General features: G+C 36.8%; 1 protein-coding gene across 1 annotated transcript in view; it reads left to right on the plus strand.

Moving 5' to 3' along the window:
- The window catches only part of GALNT18 (polypeptide N-acetylgalactosaminyltransferase 18), a 145,808-nt gene that overhangs the window by 107,669 nt on the left and 14,245 nt on the right, over positions 1–23,894 (plus strand). The window contains exons 8-10 of the mRNA XM_030451431.1: positions 7,760–7,945; positions 9,331–9,468; positions 10,515–10,610. Of these exons, the coding sequence (XP_030307291.1) occupies positions 7,760–7,945; positions 9,331–9,468; positions 10,515–10,610 (420 nt within the window). The remainder of the gene's footprint in view (positions 1–7,759; positions 7,946–9,330; positions 9,469–10,514; positions 10,611–23,894) is intronic.

The following is a 23,894-nucleotide window of genomic DNA, read 5'->3' on the forward strand; positions in this document are numbered from 1 at the left end:
CCCTCTATTGTCTCCCAGGAGATAATTTAGTCTCCATATCATCTGAACACATACCTAGTTATTTGTCTTACATGAGTACAAGAGAATCCCCACTATTGGAAACTATATCTGAAGCTTCAGTTGTTGGTAAACTGTGACAAGCCACAGAAACCAGGTCTATAATTGGAAATTATTCTGTTGCCTCAAATGAATTAGTTTTTCTACTTAGCTCTATTTTTCTCTAATTTGGTGTATTATTGCATCTTTTAAGATTCTTTACCTTTGTCTGTGGAATTATAATAACATTTGTAAAATATTAAACATATATTATTAAATAAATATTAATTGAGTTCTGTTGCTTTGAGCTAGAAGCTGACATACCAGTTCAAAATATGAATGTGTTTTGAATCTTGGAAGTTAACATTGTATTTTCTCCTCAAGCAAATATTTTCTTGCAAGGCTATTTATTTGCCTCATAAGAAAATAAAGGCACGTTGGTTGATGCAAGAGTTGACAGCATCCTTTTAGAGCAGCTTATTAATTTTATCTGGGATTTTTGTAAAATTTATTTACTGTGCCCCAGAATCATGTTTTTAAGTTCATGTTAGGATGAGTAATGCTCAATCATGTTTATGTTCAATCATTCTCATTTGAATGGACTTAAGTGTGCTTTTAAAGGACTAGATTGCATTTGGAGGGCAAATGGAATCACCTTGCTTATCCAGGAGACAAATAGGAACGGTGTTGTCACTGCCTTATAGAAGAAACAAAACATGAGTGTAAGGCTGGTGTTTCTCACCATTATTTGGGCTCTGCTTCTCGGTTGTGCTTGCAGTTATGGAAGCTTCTGCAGATCCATTGCAATCAATTAGATCCTGCATTAGATGGTACCAGTCTAGTTTTCAGTTGGCTTCTTAAAGCCTATTCCAATTCCTACTGAAGTCAGCAGATTTACTGTCAAGAGCAAGCCTTTATCAATCATTTTGTCTGTTAAAGCAGCCTGCATGTTTGATAAAGCTTCCAAATACCTGTTATTACAAAGCTGTTTGTACCACTTTTAGAGATGTCTTAACAAATATTCAGTGATTTGCCTCAGTTCACAATCATCAGAGTCAAGGGAATGGAAGCCCTAGTTTTGCTTGAGAGTAATTATGTATGTCACAATGACTTCATGCTTGTAGATGTGTTCTTGTTCACAGGGATATAATGGCCCTATTAAATGGGTTAGAGGACATTTTCTTAGAAGGTAATAGCTCTTTGAGGGAAAAGGAATGGTTCTTGCTCTCACTAAGCAATTTATCAGCTGACCCAGGAGGAAAATTGCATTTATAGTTCAGAGTGAGTATGGCACAGTACTTTTATGCAGTATATTGCCACAGTGAAATTAATTGTGCTTGTAATAAAATAACATTGTAATGAATATATCTGCTTCATCTCTTATAATTCTGGCAGTTTGTCTGCAGAGCTTAAGTAAAGCTAATGCCTTTTCTGTTGGTGGAGAACTCAAGGAATGCAGCTTATGAACAGGGATGCAGAAATTATTTATTTGGCAAGAAAATAGTCCTAGTGTTCTTCAAGGTATTGTCTACACGATAGGGTCCCTCTGTTGCAAACCAAGTGTATGTGATACTCAGATGAGATCTCTCTCTAGAACGTAATTTTATGGGGTGTGTTTAATACTGCAAGACTGATTTAGTAATCTAACAAAGATTAAGGGAAGACCAGCAAGGAAGGGTAAGAGATTGTTCTGTAACACAACTGAGTAGATGACTGGAGTGGATTCACAAAGATGGATCTACAATGTTTATCTCAAAGATTCAGGGGACAAGATAACTATATATTTCATAGCACCTTTTGTTGTAAGGCAAACAAGCAGGTCCAAAGACCATCTTGGCTAAACAGGGAACTCCTCATGGAGCTCAAGAGGAAAAAGAAAGTATGATCCTGGGAGCAAGGCCAGGCTTTAAGGAATATTCAGAACATGGTTTATATATGCCAGGAGAAGACATGAAAGGCCAAAGCTCAAATGAAGTTGAGCTGGTTAGTGTTGTGTCAGATAAGCAAGAAGGGCTTTTTAAATTATGTTACCATGTTAATAGTAAGGAAGGAACTAAAAAAACCCCAAAACAACCACCGGGCCAATTTTTGTTGAAGATGGCCATCCAGCAAATAGGGATGAAGAAAAAGTAGAGGCATACTTTTTTTTTTTTTTCCCCTTCATCTTTAATAATAGGATTAGTGCAAGATGAACAAGATTGATAAAGCTAAGTACAGATGTGGTGAGAGAAAGGTAAAAACATAAAAGATGTGGAGTGCAGTAGTTGCTTTATAAATACTAAACCAGTGATGATGTGGTTATTCACCTTTTAGGATGAAAAGTGATTTCTTTTACTTCCTATTCATGACTTAAACTTGGCAATGTAGTGATTTATGTATCAGTTATTTGCTGTGCCTAGCAATGAGATAGACATATTTAAAAAAGAAGTGAATGAAACCTTGTGCTTTCAGCGACCCTTGAAGGGTGTTATCTCCTACTAACACAAGGCAAAGCATAGTCTTGCAATTTTAAGCCAGGAATACAACATACATAGTTCAACAATACATTGTAAAAAGTTTAGCAGTTTCCTGAAGATATGTGCAAAATTAATCCCTGCAGAACAAAACAATTTTTAAAAGTACATAATGAAGCAATTAGCTGAAAGAGGAAGAAAGCAACTGACAATTTAATATGGGAAGAATATTTACATGTATTACTTTTTAATGAGGGTGTTTTATAAAGGCACAATTAATGTAAAATGAGGCCTATGAGGCAATTAGTGATGACTTCAAAAGTAAGATTTAAGGCATAATTTACATTTTAACAATTGAGAGCAGCTCTGGTTATGTTAAAGCCTTTTATTTCCTTTTAAAAGTCTGCATTGTGGGTGTGTGCTTTTGTAGGTTGCTTACAGTTTCACATTAAGATTATCAGCTTCATTATGGAAAAAAGCTGTTCTCACACACAAATAGATGAATTCACCTGAAAGTATGACAGCTTCTATAATGATGAGAAGTAGAATAATTTTTAAGAACCTCATATGGCTTCAGTAAAACAGATGTAGTGATTTTTAAAAAATATCTCTCTTCAGTCTCTGATTTCTCTGTGCATCCCGTTCTCTGCTGTGGCTGCAGACAGCTGCCTTTTGGAATAAAGCTACACTGATTTCCCACTCTTCTTTCTTCCAGCCCATGCAGCATCTAGAAGCAGGGAGTAAACCAGAACCATAGCTTCAGTAATCAGTGTATTTTCTTTCTCATGTTGTCCACCTGTATACTGATTTTTCTGATCCTGAATTTATGTGACTCAAGCTTAGGTCAATGAAAGGAAGCTATTTGAGATCAGTTGAATAATCCAAACTGGGCATTGTTTCTTGCTGAATTTGGGGAAAGTCACCTGAGTTCCTCAGTACTTACTGTCACTATGGCAGTTATTTAGTGAAGATAATCTGAGTTAGGAATAGATATGACCTAAAGAGGGATGAATATATTTCATCCAGTGAGTATAGTTTCTAGATTTACAGAGAGAGATCCCAGATGATAATCCAAAACCAGATCGGGTGTCATCCAAACCCCCGACTGCTACTGGAACCATGAACATGGATTTCAGTGATCTCTGTGTTTGATCATTCCCCTGTCCTTTCTACAGTTGCTTGTTCAATATACCAAAATAAAAATGCTCACAGACCCAAAATGATCACAGACTTCTTTCATGGTATTGAATAAAAATATTTTATTCTTGCTTGCCTGTAAACATCAAGTTCATTACTGGCTATCAGTAAATGATTGATCACTTTGACAACAGTTAACAAGATTTACAAACATTTTTACATTAACCTGTTCCCCAAAATATATTTTAAAGATATTGGTGAATATTTGTGTCCAAAATAGGAAGTGATTCACACATATTTTTTTTCTTCAGGGCATCTTTAATGAATTCTTCTAATTCTGTCATTTGCAGACTTTCCAGAAGCCAGAAAATATTTCAGCTTTTTCAGAAATCACTTAACTATTGAGAGGTTTTGTTTGCAGTCCAAAATAAATGATAGTTTCCAACAAGGTCACATCAGTTCTTGGAGAAACTGCATGATCTTAGCAAATTTAATGAATGCAGTATATGCTGATGAACTGCTTGGCATCATGTAGAGTATATTTTTTTATTAGATTAAGCTTCTTGAAACATGAAAAGAACATTCAGTGATTAAAGAGATAAAAAGAAAGCCTTTTAATTAAGAAGTGTTATATCATTTTACAATGAAGTATAAATATTCAAGAGAGCGATCAGCTTCAGAGTTATAATTGTTTTGATTAAATATGCAAATTCTAATATGTTTAAAAGCATTTGAAAGGGATTTACAAAAAAAAAAAATAAAAAGGATGATTTAAAAATACAATTAAATAGAAATGGAGATTCTTTGTCTAGTGAAACAGGTTTTCTGTATGTGAATGGAGTTTGTGCTGCAAAAAATTCTAACCAGATTGATTTAGACATTTCTAAGGAAATACCTTTTATCATGGACAGAGACAGGGGGATCAAGTGACCCACAGCGAGTTTGCAGACAACTCCAAGCTGCAGCTGTCATCCCTGAGGGATGGGATGCCATCCAGAGCAGCATGGACAGACTTGAGAGGTGGGCCTCCTGTGTCAGCTTAAGAGGTTCAACAAGGCCAAGTGCAGAGTCCTGCACCTGGGCCAGGGCAATCGCTTGTTATCAAGACAGACTGGGAGATGAAGGGACTGAGAGGGAGCCCTGCAGAGATGGACTTGGGGATACTGGTGGCTGAAAAGCTGTGCATGAACCAACAATGTGATATTCTGTGAGAGTTTCATGCCATTTGAAAATTCCCCTTTGCAAATGATTGTTCCTTGAGTGCAATGAAATGTTTGGAGAAAAGAGCTTTCTCACTGTACTGTAATCCCATGGGCAAGAATGTTTGCAGAAGAGATGGCTTGTCCTAAATGTGACCATATGGGCAAATCAGGATTGTGCTTTCTGTCCTTAAAAGGTATTGCATCTGCTTTCACCCTGCAAGTGCTCTGCAAGGCTTCAAAGCTTATATCTAGGGTAGTACTGCTTGTTTAGTTGCTTGCATCTGCAAGCTCTGTTCACACTGTAACTTATGATTCCTCTATCTTCAGATCAAATGTGCTTCTCATGCCTTCCTCTTTAAAAAAATCATTAATTCAGGAAATTTTATTCACCTTGATATATGGAAACTGCTAGCATATATCTCTAGTCTAGTTTTGGTACATGCTAATGACATCTTCACGAATTGAAGGAGATTTCTTAGTAATAATAGGATTTGGGTTTTAAACTGTTTAATACAACCCACCTGTTCTATCAGCATCTGTATTGACAACTTCCTCTTAGCATGAAGAATTTAAGTGGATCCATGGTTCTTGCAGAGTAATTAATGAGTCTTTGGAAACAAAACAAACATTGACAGTCTCTGAGAGAAAGCAGTGGCCACCAGATTTGATTAATTGGTGTTTATTCAGGTAGTGGGTAATTGTTACTTACAAATAAATTAAAGACTATCATTTCAGGGTGTTTTTTGAAAACACTACTTCATTATAAAGTAAAATTAGATTTTACTGATTACTGAATCAGTACTAAAATTACAGATGAGCCCACTTTTCAGATTTTCAGATCCTATAAATTTACTTTAAATTTGGCTTATTATAGCTTACTGTGATTTTTTAGCTTAGCTTGTTGTCGAGTTGGCATTAAGATTTAACTCAGAAAATCACAGAAAAGATTTAGTGTTGACTTTAGTGCTGGACTTGGATTGGGGTCATCCATAGTTAATGGGAGCAAAGGCAGAGGAGGCAGTGGTATATGAATTGTCTTGTCTAGTCCAAGTTATGACCATCTCTACTGTATCTTCCTTGTCTTTTATGATACTAATTTAGTGTACAGTGAGTAATTCTGAAACAATTTATAGCTGGATGTCAATGCTGAGCTGAGAAATTACTTGGATTGAAAGCTGGCACTGTGTAAGCAAATCCTGATGATGCTTCACATTTAATCTTTCTAAGGAAATGTAGCTAAACCATTTAGAATTAAATGTGTGACAAACTATTATTTTTGTTTTCTTGTTAAACTGGATTGCCCACTTCATTATATTTAAAAAGACAGGACAAAATAATCTGTTTCCAGATTATTTACTTTTGTCCCAGGTCAATTGCCCATTTATTTTTAAATATTTATGATCATCTCAGTTTTGCCCCGATACTGGTAATGAATGGTTCACAGACACCTAATGGAGTCTTTTCACCACCCTTCTTGATGGCACAGAAGGTTCACGGGATAGCTGATCTTCCAGAGAGCTCTGAAAACTAAGGCACTATCTCTTCTCCCAGCATATGCTGAATGCAATTAGGCACCAGTTCAGAAAAGGCTTTGTAAACATTCTGAGTCTGTGCCACATTTTCTGGTCTCAGGAGCTGCCAAATGCCTAAATGCTGTATTCAAGCCAGATGTCTAAATATATAAAATGAATGACTGAACAAAGTGCCTCTTTAGTAGAGCATATGCCTGTAGGCTGGGCAGACCTGAGGGGTCTGAGATCAGCTCCAGAACATGATGTTCTGCCAGCCCACATCCCTGGCCACCAGGAGGGAGACCAGAGTATACTCTCTTCTGGATGAGCTGTTTGAGAAAAGAGAATCCTCTCTCTTATTTTTTTGCTGTCTTGGTATGGGATACCAAGCCTCAGAAATCTCTGCTGTCAGTATCACAAAGGCAAGCTCTCACTTCTCAGTGAGTACACATGCCTCTGGGACGCTGAGGTACTTGTTCAGAAGGATCAAACAGCTTAAGTACATATGGTTTCTCACTGAGAAGCATCTCTTTAACCATTACGAATGGGCTACCTTGATCTTTTTAGGAAGTTTACATACATAATACAAGATACATATAAAAAGAACTTCAATGTAAAATAATTCAAGCACTTCACTGACTGTTAAGGCTGCCAAAGTGGTTTTCTCTTTTGTTGAAAGCAGAAAGAGAGAAAATCAGAAACAAATGCAATATTCATGATTAACATTATAGACTACCTCAACTGCACTAGTAGGCAAAATTGAAATGCATTTGAGCAGGTACAGTAACCTACATTATAAATTTATTGTAAGGGTACTGTGTGTTGGAATTGTTTATACAACATTTTCACTATGCTATCTTAGTCTTTGTCACTCCTTCTCAAAAGAAATAAGCCTGTTCTGAGCTATGTTCAAAGCAAAACATAAGATGCATTTAGATTCCTAGTCTTTCTATAACCTGAAACTTCAGTGATCTCAAAGAGTTGATGGATGCTTTGATGCAAGGCTACCTAGTTAAAGTTTCTGAATAGTGTGTGTATGCTTTGAGAGGGACCGTGCACACCTTAGAGAAATACCTACAAGGCATTAAAACTTGAAAACAGATGTTATTGTTTTGAAAACCCTAGAAATAATCTTATTAACGATCTTGAGAATAGCTAAATTGATCCAGGTAGATTATGCCGGAAGGCTATTGGTAATATAAAAAATTCTGTAGTAAGGTTCAATAGTATCAGTAATTCATGGTAAAGCAAGACAATAAATCTTTCCTCTCACAACTGCCTTTAAAAAAATTGTGTAGTCAAATAAGTCATGAGTAGTAATTCTCCTTTGACAAGCACAGAAATAAAATAACTTCAGTTTATTTGAGGAATGGAGTGGTATAGGCAGCTCTCACTAACAGAATGTCTCTTTTACTCCTAGGTATGGCAATGTGGAGGCAGTGTTGAGGTTCTACCTTGTTCCAGGATTGCCCATATTGAAAGAGCTCATAAACCATACACAGAAGATCTAACTGCTCATGTCCGGAGGAATGCACTAAGGGTGGCTGAAGTCTGGATGGATGAATTCAAGAGCCATGTCTACATGGCATGGAACATACCCCAGGAGGTGAGTCACAAAGACCAGTGCTTGCAAGCTAGGGCTTTAGGGCTTTTTGGAGTTGGCAACTACAAGTGCAGCCAGAGTGAGGTTTGTCCATGGGATCAGTTGGTTGTCTTACAGCACCCTACAGCATGTTCCTCTGTCCAGTCACTTGCTAGAGAAGTCAAGGAAAAATGATCCCTTAAGGAGTAGTTCCATGTAAAGCTTTATGAATGATCTAGGGCTTGAGAGGAAAGGGGTTATCATTTTTAAGGATTGACTTAAGTTATGCCTATTTATGCTGGACCTCAGTTTCCTACTTTTTAGTATACTTTGCTAACATGGAATCAGTTCTGCTTTAGTTAGAAAATGCTTCCCTAATAAAACATACTTGTTCCAGATTAACGTTAATTTAGTGCTTTGGGATGTAAGAAGTCATTGCTTAGATACTTATAAGGATAACTTTTTGATGTGTAAATAAAATAAATCAATGCTTCCAGTGCTATTTTAAAATCGTATCTGGTGGCTGACAAAGTTTTTGGGGCACTTACAGCCCTGTAAAGGCCTTAAGATTCAAAGTTGATAGCTTATACGATTTCCCTATGAAAATCTTTTATCCTGTATTTTATTCTGAGGCAGAAGGTAGAAGCACAGTGTGAAGTATAATGTCTCATTTTACTTCTTGTCATATAGCAGCCAGCAGTTTGCACTTACGTCCCTCTCTAAAAGTTTCCACTGTGTGATTTTAATGTGATAAATTATTAATTTTTATATACAGGGAGTTGATGAAACTCACACTTCATGAGCTTGTCATAAGTAAAATTAAGTTAGCCAGTAATCTAAAGGGGAACAAAAAGTAGTGGAGAGAATATTCTGCAATTGCTTTTAACAAAATTAGGAACTTCTCCTTTTACATTACAAGATATATTTAATAAGTGATATTTCAGAAAGGTGAGCAGAGTGTTCGCTCTTTGCCATGAACCAATAAACCTGGACTTCAGAAATGACCAGAAGGTGTCACATACTAATGATTAGGCCACAGTGGGACACCAGCAATAAGGCAGTTTCTAGGGCAACTTGCTACTTCCTGCCAATTACTTTTGGATTTGGAAAGTCTGGAAATTAGAGAACAGTGATACTCATTGGAGGGTACATCTAAAGTCCATTGAAGTCAACAGGAGTTTTTACATTTGCCAGAGCAGACTCTGAAAGACACCCTGCAGTGGTGACCTGTATCATACTTAATTGGGGCACTTATGTGTGGGTAGCAGACTCCTTGCACAACCCAGAGCTGGTAATTATTCTAGATCATCATCTGTGCGATGCAGGAGACTCTGGATGATTAGTTTACATTGAGGTGTGTCACTGATGAATTTTTTCTTTGCTTTTGCTGTCCTTTGTTTTATGTGCAGGACTCCGGAATTGATATTGGCGATATTTCTGAGAGGAAAGCCTTGAGGAAAAAGCTCCAGTGCAAGACTTTTAGGTGGTATCTTGTCAGCGTGTATCCAGAAATGAGAATGTATTCAGATACTGTCGCCTACGGGGTGGTAAGGCTGTTGTTTACATTTCCTATTTTTAAAAAGTGGATTTCCTTCTCACCATCCCCAAATGGAGGAGGGGGAGTGAGCGGCCGCGTGGTCTTGTGTTATCTGCTAGGCCTCACACAGGACAGTTTATTACAGAAATACTGTCAGAAATACTGTGATTATCAGTGGTCAGTACAGCATGAATATTAAAGTACTGCACAGCAGTGCACATGATACAGTTGTTCCTCTCTAAGCATATGAATTTGGTTTTCTCAGATGGCCCCTGTACACATGTGGCAGGACTGCTCAGTCAATCACAGAAGGCTGTAAACCACATCACCTCTTCTCTCCCTCCATCAGGCATCTCTCATGTTCTCTGAACTGATTTTTACCATTGAAAAAAAAACATATAGATGCCCATGGGTATGCAATCCATATCTTTGGTCTCTAAAAAGACCTTCCAGCTACCTGTGCTCATTAATTTAGCACTTCACTTTCAGGAAATTTTGTCTCAGCATTGCACAGGTATAGGACTTTGTGATGAACAGGACCAAGTGTTTGGCAGTCTGTTCACAGCTAGATTGCCATGTGTGGGTTAGTCTAGAATAATGCAAAGAAGAGTTAGTGCATATCAATTAGCCAGAAGTCTCCAAGTGTCAGCAGAATTTTAAAAATTATTTGCAGAAATCAGAGGACTCTTCTGGGTGATTCTGAAAAGCTGAACCTCCATCCATAGTGCTCAGCAGCTGCACTGGTAAAAAACTGGCTTTTGCATATATTGTGTACGAGATGCTCATTAGACATAATATTTTTAAAACATGTATCAAAACATACTGCTACCTCTGAAGGCTTTTTGATATCTACCCTCCCTGAAACCTTGTGCAGCATTATTGAAATCAGTGGTGTTAGACTATCTACAAGGAAGATCTTAGTTCAAGGGCTTTCTCTTCGATATCTTCACTCCAACAAGTGTTTTTAATTTTGCTTTTTTCCTTACCTAAATGCATATGACTTTTTTGCAAAAAAGCACAAATGTTCACTCTCATGTAAATCTTGTTTGATTTTAGCTGCAGAATTCCCTGAAAAGTGATTTGTGCCTTGACCAAGGGCCGGACACAGAGAATATCCCAATCATGTATATCTGCCATGGAATGACACCACAGGTCAGTTTGAATAATGATGTCTCATATTGCTGCTCTGATTAGACTCTGTAGGAGGAACCCTCTTGTACCTGTCATTGTTTTACTGCAACAATGCCTCAGTAAGGTCTTTTATAGAAAACTAGAAGATTGTTTCTGCCATACACTGAGAATCACTGGTGTACTAGCACTTTGAAAATTAATTTTTTTTATTCATTTTGAAAGAATTTAAGGAATCCAAGAATCAGCACTGATGCAGATTTGTTGTTTCATTTCTGATCTTTATCTCTGTGCATGTATGCACAATGCACTCTAAAAGATTGGACGCAGATACATACTTATGTATACTCACAGTTTACTTAGCATTAACTGAAGAAACATCTTTTTTTACTTGATATATTTACTGTCTCATTTTCATAAATCTGAAATGTACAGACAACTTCACACCATACAATTGTGTTCTTGTGAAAGCCCTTTTTCTAAAGATCCTTTTTTCTTTCTATGCGGTTGTCCTGTTACTCTAGCATGTGCCAAAGACCAAAATTACCAAAACGTTTCCATTTTCTTATACAACAGCTGGATTTAGTAACTTGACAAATAAGAAGGTTAAAAGATTGTATCTCTCCAAGTGGCTAGGTGTATGGGCATAGGTGAGTGTTTCTAGGCAAATCTTACAGTAAAATAATGTTACATGGTCTAGAACATGCTTGTCAAAGATAGATGTGCAGATTATCTAACTCTGAAAACTAACAAGCAAAAAGAAAAATACTGTATTTGTGGGAGTGGCTGGAGAAGCTGAAAAATTGCTCCAGTTCTAGTAGTTTTTTTCTCTGACTACCTTTTACACTTGCTTTCTCAAAAAGTTCTTATTTTTTTCCACTGAAGTTATGGAATGCAGTTTTATGCGTGCAATTGTCAGTTACGTGATTTGACTATGCAGCAAATGAATCCTCTGAGTATCTCAGAAACACACAGCAACAAGGTATTGTCCTCTGTACCTGGGTCTCCTAGTGAGCTGGAAACATAAGTTTGGTGAAATGCAGATATGGTTCTGTACGTGCTTGCCAAGTTACAGGTGCTGTAGCTGTGTTCTGTGCTGGTGTCCTTCACCAAGGGACTTTAATGCTGATCACTAGTGGCATCATGCTAGATTAAATTACGAATTATAAAGACAAAAATAGCTGAAAACTCCATCCATCAGACTTGCTCACTGCATGGGCTGTGGCTTACTTGTCACATAATTATGTGGTAACCACCATTTGCCTCCAGGAGGTTTTAAGCTAGTCCTCAAGATCTGCTGAGGAACTGTGTAATTTGCCCGTGAGCCAGAGCCATTATTCTTCAGCTTCTGGGAGGGTGCCATAACTCTCCTCTGGCATATTATCTGTGATAGCAACACACTACATGCACAGTTGTAAATCCCAATTAGAAATTTTAATTATAATTAAAAGACAACAACAACAAAAGTCACTTCAATTAGCACAGTTCAGTATTCATGAAATCAAGAACTACCTTTGAATGTCAGCTGAGGTTCTGCATAAATGAGATAGCAGCAAAAAAATGACAGAGGGAAAAAAAGCAAAAGAAATCTTTCTTGACAAGATTCTATTCCTTTCATAGCTGCAATATTGTGTCTCCTTCCCATTAATATGTAATTTTTTAACTAATTATGTTCAAAACAACCCTCCAAGAAACCCCATAGATAAGCAAGATCCTGCTAATGAGTGAGAACTTTCATTAAAAGAAACTCTTCCTATTAAAAGAGTTCTCTATGTTAGGGATTATGCTCTTAGCAGAGAAAGCACTAACAAGCATTATTTACCATACTTCTATGAGATTTCCATTGCACAGACTCCATCTCACTGTGTGTGAGGCTCTGGGCTTTGATTTTTATTAAAGTGGTTCATGCAGGCAAGGGTAAAGATAGAACCTATTGAAGCAAAGCTACAATTCAATCATTCATTAGGCTTTAAAAGGTCCATTTCCAGCATTTCCCCCATTTTTTATGGAAGAAATGTTTGTTATCTCCCTTTATTCTGGGAACTGCCTGAGCCTGGATGTTTGGTGTTGTTTTGGTTTAACTTTTGACTGCTGCTTGACCAGGCCTGTAAGGCAGACTGATGGCAGAGTGTCACTGGCATTAAAGCTACCCTGAGTGATAATTTGGAAGATTCTTTGCTGCAAATGAAACACCACATTATTAGAGACTTTATAACTATTGCATAATAAAGAGATATTTTAAGTACAGATTTACCTTGAAAAGTGCTTGTGATAGAGAGGGTAATGGGCAGCTCTGTGATCTCTTGTTCAATATCTTCTGGATCATATTTCTCAGTTTATAAGCAGTTAAACCACAAAGCTCTGACAATAGACTGGTGAGTGATTTGTAGACTGTATTTTGCAGGTGACCATAGGTCTCTATGATGGTGGGACCAGAGACTAATCTGCCTCTTCATTTTATGGAAGCATCAGAGAGAATGAACTCTTTGTTCACAAGGTGAAAGATACTTGAATTCAAAAGAATGAGCATGAAAGGTCCTTTTTCAGGTTTCAGACCAAGCGTAGGTCTTTTTTGTTTTCCACTTCACTGAATAAAAACAAAAGCAAAGCAAAAAAAAGGTGTAGAACTGCATTATATTGGATCAGAGGAAATATCTTCTACATCCCTCAATTTGGAAGTAATGGAATGGATATTGCCACTTATTTATTTTTGTGTTTGAAACCATGTGGTGTAAAAACATTGTGTATGCCTGTGGGAACTGAAAGAACTGGAATTGAAACTCCAGCCATAGTGAAATGAAATAGTTGAAAAGCACTGGTTTGTTGTGTTGTTTCTTTTTCCTATGTTTAACATTGATTTTCTCATTTGGGAGCACATGGCATTTATGTACTCATAGAGAAATGGTTTTGTTTCAAAAAAAAACTTTTATAGGTTGGCCTAGGCTTTAAAGACTTACAAATATCTTGGATGCTTTTAAAATCTACATTCTTGCCTAATGTAAAGAATTACTGCTCAAGGTGAGTGTGAGTAATGAAAATAGTACTATAAGCTGAAGCCAGATCTGGCTAAAGCAGTAATCATGACATTCACATTCCAGAAGCTGAGTTGAATTTTAAAAGTTGGAATTCAAAAAGTAATTAATTTCTTCTGAGTACTATGAATATTTAGGACCAGAAGGGTGAACTTAAGAACTTAAATTACTCGAAAACTTAGAGCCAAGAAGCCTCTAAGAAAATAGAAGTATTTTTTTAATTAATACTGTGTAATCAATAAGCATTTTTCTGACAGAATGACCATTGTTTTATCATCCAGTAACTCTTAGGTTATCCTCCTCTTCTTGAACTTTGGTGCCTCTCCGTCTGACTAAATCCTACTTTAGTAACATTATCATCTTTCGTGTTTACTTGACCACTATTGATATGCCTGTTATTGACATAGGAAGAGAGGGACATGCATCTTGTGTCTCTATTTTTACTGGAAACTAATTATTCGGCTTTTTGTTAAATAGTCTCAATATTTTAAAGGCAATTTGCCCAGAATATATATGTAGTTGAAAAATTGAATTGAAAATGTGTTGGAAACATTTTTTGTGAGCATGTGCACTGCCTAAGAATTTAGAGTTATCGGAGCATTTCATGCTCTCATGTAGTATTTTAATTTAAAAATATCCAAGTTGTTAGCCTGAATATTACACAATAGTTCATAACTGTTCTCATGTGTGAAATGAAAATGCACATACATTTTCAGGCAATTTTCTTGTGTTTTAGTGTATGTAATTTTTTGTATGGATAGTTTTAGCCAAGAGTATTTCAACAACTGAAAACAACAAAATATCTGAAAACACAAAGGTAGAATATTGCTGAGTTGATAAACCTGGCACTAGATTTTGGATTCAGATGCTGTGCTTTTCATGTTGGACACTAAACCAATTAAAGGTAACACAGCCTTTTGTATATTGGTTAATGTTTGGACTTCATGATCTTAAAAGCTTTTTCCAACCAAAACAATTCCATGATTTGGCTCAGCTCAGGGATATAGGCTTACACTAATCTGCTGCATATACTCAGTGACCTGGTGCCAAGGGGCATTGGAGCTAACACCCCAAAATACACTGACTGTTGTGGTTTTGAAGCTGCTGTTGACTTTTGCAGCAGTTGGCTAATGCACTGATCTAGGAGCCTAAAGTTGCCCCCCTTGTGTCACTCAAGTACTTTGAAAATGAGCACTACTGGTATGGAGTGGTGAGTGGTGTTCCTCACTGTGGGTACTGAAACAGCTGGAAGTCATAAAGGGGACAGAGGGACAAGATACCTTAAGAAAGGAGTATAGCTTGCAGCTCACCACCAGTGAAGTATCACTGGTTTGAGGCCATCAGCCATGTTGCTATCAAGTCTGTAAACATCTCATACATAATCTCTTCTACAGAGAATTTCAGGAATGCTTTGCTATGCTGCATGGTGCTCACACCCTGCAGAACAGCCCACCTCTGGGAGCCTGTTCCAGGGCCATGGAATGGTACACGCTGCCTTACCCAGGGTGCAGCTGCCTTGACTCCACCTAGAGGTAGGCTTGAGGTGTCTGGAGGAAACAACTCTTAGGTCTTGCTTGTACCAGAGCATTGATGTCAATAGCATAGCAGCTGACAGCTGCTAGAAGCCAGGCCTCCTCTCTACACATTAAAGCAGGAGCTGTCTCTGGCCCTGGACATGATGTGACAGGTGAGAAGCATGCTCTGTCTTACTCAGTTGTACCTTAATCATTTCACTGGTACTTCTCAAGTGACCATGTATTTTTTTTTTCCACTAACAAAAATGTATTAAGTGGCTCTCCTGGGCTTCTCTCACTCTGATATCCCAAACACTACGTTAGTGTTGAGTTGAAAAAATTTTTGAAGTAAAATTAACATCCCATTTTCTATTAACAGTCTTTCTCTGCAAGGTGGAATGGGTGTAAAAATTTCCATAAATTGGTTCATTTTTATCACTAGAACATATAGTTCAATCAAAAAAGAAGGACAGAGCTTTCCTTTGCTAAGTTGAAAATGGATTCAGTAATATTTTTGGAGAAATAAAACAGTCTATTGGGTACCTGCAGTTTCTCATAATCTAATATGGTTTGAGTACTTCACATTTTGTAAGTGCATTAACTTGAAATAGATCAGAGCTGAATATTAAGTAGCAGTTACTAGAGTTACCCATATTTTAAAGATGTCTCTTCTCATTGCAAATTGGCATTTCAGTCAGCAGGTTTTTAAATTAATTGTCACTTACAATATAAATTCAGCATAAAACCAACAGTTGCTGGGACATAAATACAGCACTTGGAGATTGATGTTGTAATTATCAGATGGTTGTCAATGTATACAATCTTTTTCTAAGATGTTACACTGTATCATCTGTTATTTCATCAAAGTTCTGAAGGTCAGATTTTTGTTTCTCAAGTTCTTGACAGTGTGTGAATAACTGTTGGAGAGGTAGTTAATACCATAGATGGAAGATTCACTTTATAATTTCTTCAGTTTTATTGATAATTTTATTATGCCATTCCATTAGCTGAAGTCATCCAGTGGCTCATTTAGAATTCATGGAGCAAATCCAGTCCCCATGAAAGCATATTTAAGTCCCTCCGTAACTACCCAAGCCATATTACTTTTACAGCATTCATTCAAATTCTGATCAGCAGCTCAGTTTTAGCAGAGTTTCTCTCTACTATTGTTACTATTTGCAGAGTAGGATTTTTTTGCAGTAATGTTTGTGGAATTATTGTATCCACAGTTTCAGTGAATAAGAGGGTTCATTTTCTCCTGATTATTAACCATCATTTGTCCAATCAGGAAACAGAGAGAAAATAAGAAGTTATTTGTTCACATAAAATCTTGATTGAATACTTATCAGTAACTGTGAAAATAAATCTACATTGATCTGTAGGTTGAGAAAAGAGCTGTATTTGTCACATAGCTTATTTGAAATCAGCCATCAAATGAGCTCTTAGCAAGAGTTCAGTCCTAAACCTAGTTATACTTACAGAGTAGAAGTATTTTCCCCAAGAGAAAGGATGCAATACTAGAGACTTTATTTTAGCACTGTTTCAAGAACTATGTCTGGAAATTAGATCCAATTAGAATACAAATTAGAAATAAGGTGCATATTCATGTCAGAGCAGATGATTACCCATGATAAAGACAGTAGCTGCTGAGGTCATCAAAGCTGATACAGTTCTGGAAACTATAATATAATGCTGTACAAATCATTGGACTTGGAGGTAAGCAGGTGGAAATATATAGCCTGACACATATGGAAGATCAAAGTAAAAACCTAATGGTCCTTTTTTGGCTCTTAAATGTAATAACATGTCAACTAAGTGGCAATCACAGCTAGTACTTTGAATTTTCTGTTTGATTTAGAATGTACAGGAGCACTGATTGTTACAGCAGAGTAACATTGGTATGTCTTTAAGGAAAGTTTTTCTAAGGTGAAGAATCCTATAGCTTTAAAAATAGTTGCTAAATTTCTTTAATGATTTTTTTTTAATTTTCTCTTAAATGTGATTAAACAGATTATATAGGGACAGGTCTGCTATGCCAAGCCTATCTCCTCAGCTGGCTGTACATAAAGGCTTAGAGCAATCAAGTGAGAAAGTTGATGAATGCATTTAATTCATTCAGATGTTGCTATAATATTAACTTTGTTTATCAGGGAACAGCACTGATTGTGAATACTGGAGCTTTGTTGCTCTTGCTATGTTAAAGATGTAGTGATTTATCCAGCATGCATATTCCATTCAGCATTTATTTTTAGTACTTTCAGACTCTGAAATTAGCCTTAAAATTGTGAGGTCTGAATTGACTGACTCACTACTGGCATCAATTTGGGAAGGAAAAAATAGCAGTACAGCTTATAAACTCACAAGTGTTGTAAAAATAGCAAGAATTTTAAATGAAAAACTGGAGAAAAATGAAATATATTACCACATGAAATCTGGCACTTCGATAGATCCTGCTGTGTTACATTTAGTATGGAGGTCTGTCACCACAAGGCAGGGACAGAACTCAGTATGTAGGAAGGTGATCATGCCAATGATGGTAAATCAAAGCTGTGAATTTCACATCAGTTTTACTTAGGTGTTCATATAAAATAGAAGATCTAAGTAAAACCCCACCCAGGAGGGAGAAAGAGGAAAAGGAGACCTGTGGGTTGAAATAAAAACAGATTTGATAGAACAATAATGATGTTAACATTAATCCCAATGCTGATACAAGACACATTGTTATACTCAGCTCCAGATAGCAGTCATGAGCTGTGCACTTCTAGCAGTGGAGGCTGAATGCCCCAAACTGCCAGCACGACAGCTCCATCAGAATGTGCTGGTCACAGCAAGCAGAGGAGGAGGCTTCAGACTTTCTAAAACATAAAGAGCAGTTGGGTTTGCATTTCATTTTGTTCTTATCACAGATGTGCCTGCAAGAAGGTTACCTTATGAACTTCAGTTTGAACTTCGGTATGAACTCTGGTGTTTTTTCCTGAGAAAAATAAGTATGTCCTTTGTTGGTAGCCTAAACAACAACCAAAAAGAAAAGATAATCAGACACTCACTTATGAGCTTCAGTTGAAATGTGATCCCTTATTTTCCTTTTCTGTACGTAATGCCTCGCTTTCACATTTTAATGTATTTTATTATCTTCAGCACCAAAATAACTAATTTTAGACAATTTTTATTGTATGTGCTTGCATAGTACCTCTCGAAACCTGAAATCAAATGTATGGATGATTCTAAGAAGGATGGGTGAGACCTGTCTCATCTGAAATTAGAAAAAGGTTTTTGATTGCTTTCAGTGAATCAAGGAAAGGCAGTGGACATAGGGGTTAAGTAATACATTTAAGGAGCTGGGATAAGTTGTACATGTATCTACCTTTGTTCCCTTCACAAAATGCCAAAAGTTACCAGCACTTGTGGAAGCCAAGAGGAATGAAGGACCTCTGTATCCACACAGTCTTGCTCACAAAAATAAAGACTGGTGGAAGAGGGAAAAGGAAAATTCAAAGTCACAGGAGTCATAAGACAGTATAATTAAAAAAAAAAAAAAAAAAAAAAAAGTGGTCTGTGCTCCAATGGTTCTGATTTTTAATTTTCATTACCTTTTTTTTCCCCCATGGCAGAGTTGTGGAGATCTTGAGCAGAGATGGGAGCAAAACCATAAGAAGCTGTAGGAAGTGAATTAAATAAGAGTTTTCCAGTTAATTCTGTAGTTACCACCATTAAGAAAATTATGAAAATTAAGTACTGAATGCATATATATATATATATATATAAAATAAGAGTTCTATTTGATTTTTAAAAGTGGCACTTCAGTAAGAGGTTTTCCTTTGCTTGGTTTAAATGAAAGCAAAGCAGAATACCAGAGTAGGCAACAAGAGAAGTAGGTATTCCACTGTAATGAAAGTTCATGAATTTACATTAAAATGTCTGTCATTGAGTTTGTGTCTGTTTTATATTAAAATACTGGTTTTGTGTCTTTAAGCCTGTATTTATAGCATCACACTAGATTATTTATTTAAAGTTTGTGAGCTATCAAATATTGATTGTTGCTTAGAGTTCAGTAGTTAATTAGCACACAGGCATGAAAAAGAGGAGGTAGATGAGATGATCATTATGATGGTCGATTAATTCAGTAGATACAAATCTAAAGAGTGAGCTAAAGTAGTGAGTAGTTTCCATCTTACACACTTTACAATTTTAGTGTAAATTATGGTGTTACTACGTGTGGTATAGTATCTCTTTATCAAGTAATCAGCAGGACAAATTTCCTAGTGAATAGATCCTCAACATCTATAACATGCAGTTATAACTACATTACAGTTGCATCATCAGGCTGCACCAGCTGAAAACTTACCCCAGAAAAATAACATGGATTTTTTAAAGGTTGACCTGTGGCTTAGGTCTCGCTTTCTGTAATCCTCAGCCTGTGTTCTTATGCTTATACTTCTTCAGCAGGAAGTCTTTCAGGGCAAAGACACAGTGATCCTTCTAATTGTGGCTACAGGACAGCACAATCTCTCCTGCTCCTGTCACTTTCTACATGAATAGTAAATGGGAAAACACTTGATTCTTATCTTCGTGATGTATTTGTTTGTGTTATTTGTAATTAACTTGGATCCTGTTGAGAGTTTTCTTATTGGGGTTGGAAAGATCTTTTGTTCAGATGTGTCAATGTAGCAAGAAACGCTGAAATAAAACTCAGGAATATAAATCACCAAGTATAAGCAGTGTTAGCTAAAGCTGGATTTACTGAATCCATCAGGCTGCTCTTAAGCTAGAGTTGTAGTCAAGTATGACTCTGCTGTGAGACTTAGAACCTAAGATCTTAATATATTACTCCTGGCAATAAATGACTTCTTGGATTCATTTGAAGAAAAAATACAGTTCAAAGATAGAATAAAGTAGTGGTGAATCACTCTTATTTATCCCTCATAGTCATTATGCAAAAAGCAAGATACCAAATAAATACTGCTGGTGGTAAGCATTAAGTTTGCTCATTATAAATGCAGTCATGTACCAGTCTCCAGCATGATTCAACCTGGGAACATTGCCATAAGGATTACAAATGGCTTCAGCCTGAAAATTGGTGTGGACTGCTTTAGACTTCCAGTGGGGAGTTGGCAATTTATCCTTCAGATAGATACTTGTGTGAAGCTGTAATGTAACTTTTTGCTACATGATAAACCAGCTCCTATGAATAATGCACTGCAACTGGCAATGCAGTTTAGCTCTGCTGTCTTTATTTGCTCTGGTGTTTTCAAAGTAGAATTATAAACTCAGAGTAAAAACAATCTAATTGCATTTCAAGTCAGTGCAACAAACAGCAACACCTTTCAGTTTGCCAGTCCTGACTAGGTGGCTGATCTGTACCTGTGAAGGCTGTCCCAAGCTTTTGGTCAGCTCTGTCTGGCTATGCTGAGCCTTGCTGCCATCAGGAAGGAACTGAAGTCCTAACTGGGAATTCTGCAAATAGTGCTTAGAGTGATTTCCCCCTGCAGAAGGAAAGGTACCACATTTTGTCAGATGAGCTGTAACACCAGGAACGTGCTGTCTGCCATGTATATGCTGGACTCTGTATGCAATGTCATTTGCTGTTCTAGCAGAAACGAAAGGTTCATGTTCTCAGTAAAAAGTTACCTTAATGATTTAGTAGTCAATATTCAGTCATTTGGACTTCCAGAAAAGTCCTGAAATACTCAGGTGATTGTTTAAAAATTATTTTCCTAAATTACTGCAAAATTTCTATCTTACTATGTTACTTGAAGGTGATGTTGCAATATTGTAGGAACAGGTGTGCTGTTAAATGTGTTTTGCCTTTATATTATGAAGTGGCTCAAACAAAAGTGCCTCAGTTGCCTATTTTGTGCTGAAGTGGCCTGCAAAACAGCTGGAGTGCTTGCTGATGCTTGTTTAAGCATCCACTTGAGGAAGTACTGCTGTGGGCATTTATCTATTTAACAACTGATTTAAATCAAAAGTACAAATTAGTTGTCACAGAGCTACACATAAGATGATAAAGAATAGGCGTGAGTTTAATCTGTAGAACTGTATTTTACCTGCAGGTCCATTTAAAGTATCATCAATTCAAAGCCATATATGTGCATACCTAACAAGTACATTATGAAATTATATTCAGTTCATGTAACTCAGCTGGTTAAATCTCCTGAGTCCAGAATGGTAATTTGTGTACCATCTTTAAACTAAAAAAATCCCAGTACTACACCAGAAAAAAACCCCCCAAAACAAACAAACAAAAAAACCCTCAACATAAAAACATCCAAGAAAGAAACCCAAAAAGTATTTTCAAAAATTAAAATAATCAAATAGAAACAGGGAGATACAGTGTGAAAGTAATTAAAATATTTTCCTTAATATAAGAAAATACTTAAAAGGAGGGTTTACCATAGTTTCATGTTTAATAGCTTTAGGTAGCAGGACATTTCTAGTCGTGCCTATAGTTGTGTTTTACTAAATGAATGTTCTCCTTTCATCATGACATAATTACTACTACGCTCTCTCCGTGCAGGGATTGTTTTTAGTCTTCAGTTGTGGCAAAGGAGCCATGGACTGTCCATGGATTTTAAGAAAACTTTTCTGGCCAAGTGCAATATCAACAAACACCTCAGTGTTCACCCACATGCTGCTTAAGCAGAGTTTGTACAGGGCGTGTACGTTTGATATGATCCCTTCAGTAAAAAAAAAACAGTAGTCAAATTACCAAGTTGTGCAATGTTTCTGATTCTGAAATAAGATATGGTATAACTGGATAAGGTACTAAAATATTTGTAATATATAGAATTATTAAATAATACTTGTATCAATGGACTGGTAAAACAGTATTCTGAGAGAGCCCAGCTGGAAAGAGTGACTGCCACTGTACCTCAGCCTGTTCTGGGCTGAGCTTATTTTCAGATGCCACTTAGGAGCTGGAAGGTGCCTTTTCTGATAACAGGTGAGAATTCAGGATTTCACACCTCTTTATCTAAACTGGTCTGCAATGAAAAATTAAGTTATATTAGCAGGTAGAGATAAGCAACAACTTGCTAATTATCTCTATTAAGCATAATTGCATTTGATTGTTCTATTTCTGTACAGTTTTGCCAACAAACAATTACTGAGTAATTCCCCCAGCCAGAGCCATCACAAAGATGCTCAGGCTAAACCACTGCTGAACTGACACCAAAAAAAGCTGGTGGAGTTGCACTATGAATTGGGATTGCTTTATCCAGGAAAATGAAATTGTTACCTTCAGGCCACTCTGTGAGAGGCTGAGGAGACTGAGCTAATGAAAACAGCTCAGCCCTGAGGGTTTATAGCTACACCAGATTTTTTTTTTTTTTTTTTTTTGCACAAGCAACCTGGAGCTGTAGCGTGGATTTCTCAGTGCTACAGCCATGCTTGATCATTTGTTTTTCAGTGACTGATGTGTAGCTTCAAGAAAAGAAAAGAAAACAATGCAAATGATTTTGTTCTACTATGTTTTCTGTGGAGAGATTGTGCAGGAAGATGAATTAACAGATCACTTCCTATTAGTAAATAATGCAAATAACTGACCATTTCCCTCTCATTTTTCTAGTAGTAATTTTAGGTAAGAAGCAAACAAGTTTCAACAAAATACTCATATATAGAGTCAGTGTGTCCTAACAATCTCCTTTAGAGATCATCTTGATCATGCTGCCTTGCTAGATTTCTGTCTCAATATCTCAGAAAAAAAGGCATCTTAAGTATACCTAAAACACTTGCTCTTACTCTGTCTAGAAAGTGCATTCTAAATGTTTGTTATTCAAAAGCATCAGTTTTGTTTGCAGATATGTTAATTTTCTAACTTGTGGATAGAGTCTGTTGGGGTGTGGTCTTGGTAGTTCCTGCACAGTTCTCACTTCTTTACTTCAACAAGTAATAACCAACCACTTTGCAAATAGGCTCTGCTAGAATCTTTTCTTTATCTTTCCCTCATCTTGGAAGGCAACTGAACTTCTTTCGATTCAGAGTCTGAAAACCTAGACTCACCTTGGTTCAGCTAGCTCAGATTTCCCTCGCTATTTCTGTGGGGTGAAAAGAATGACACTTGATGAAGAGAGTCAAACCGTTGATTAGTGTAAACCATTAATGATAACTTCATTAACTTTTATGCAGCTGTCTCAGTTTACATTTACGTGTGGATCTGCCCAGGAAGTGTTCCAGGACAGTAAACAGAGGATAGCTGTGCAAAGAAACACCACCATTTGTTTTGATCTATATTTAATCCCTGCATTGACTGATTTTGTCATTCAAAGTTGGTGTTTTCCACATGAAGGTCTCAAATCTCTCCTCCGTTCTAGTTTGTTGTTTCCCTGCTTCTTCTCCCATTTGAAATCAATACTTCTATAAGAGTTTTCAGAAATAAGATTACACACATGTAAATCAAACTACTACATCAACAATGAACAGATACCAGAGGATGGTATCATCAACCACTGGAACGTAAAATATTCCCAAATACAGCATAATTTCCAGCTTCCCTGTTGTTACAGGCACTTAGAATGGATACAGTACGATGACAGGGACATTAATTTGGTGCTTCTGTCCAGCTCTTGCCTGTTGAGACAGATACCATTAGAGTGATCAAAGCCTTACATCTATCCTTACAGGATAAAGCAGCTTAAGCATGATATTGCCATTTCATTTTTCTGATGGACCTCTCAAGAAACAGGTTTGATTTCAGCAAAATAAATTTGATTTGTGCTTACAACAATCCTGGCATAGTCCTGTTACCTTTCTGAGCTTATATG

Source organism: Calypte anna, chromosome 5 (assembly GCF_003957555.1).
Source record: "Calypte anna isolate BGI_N300 chromosome 5, bCalAnn1_v1.p, whole genome shotgun sequence".
In the NCBI taxonomy this organism is placed as follows: domain Eukaryota; kingdom Metazoa; phylum Chordata; class Aves; order Apodiformes; family Trochilidae; genus Calypte; species Calypte anna.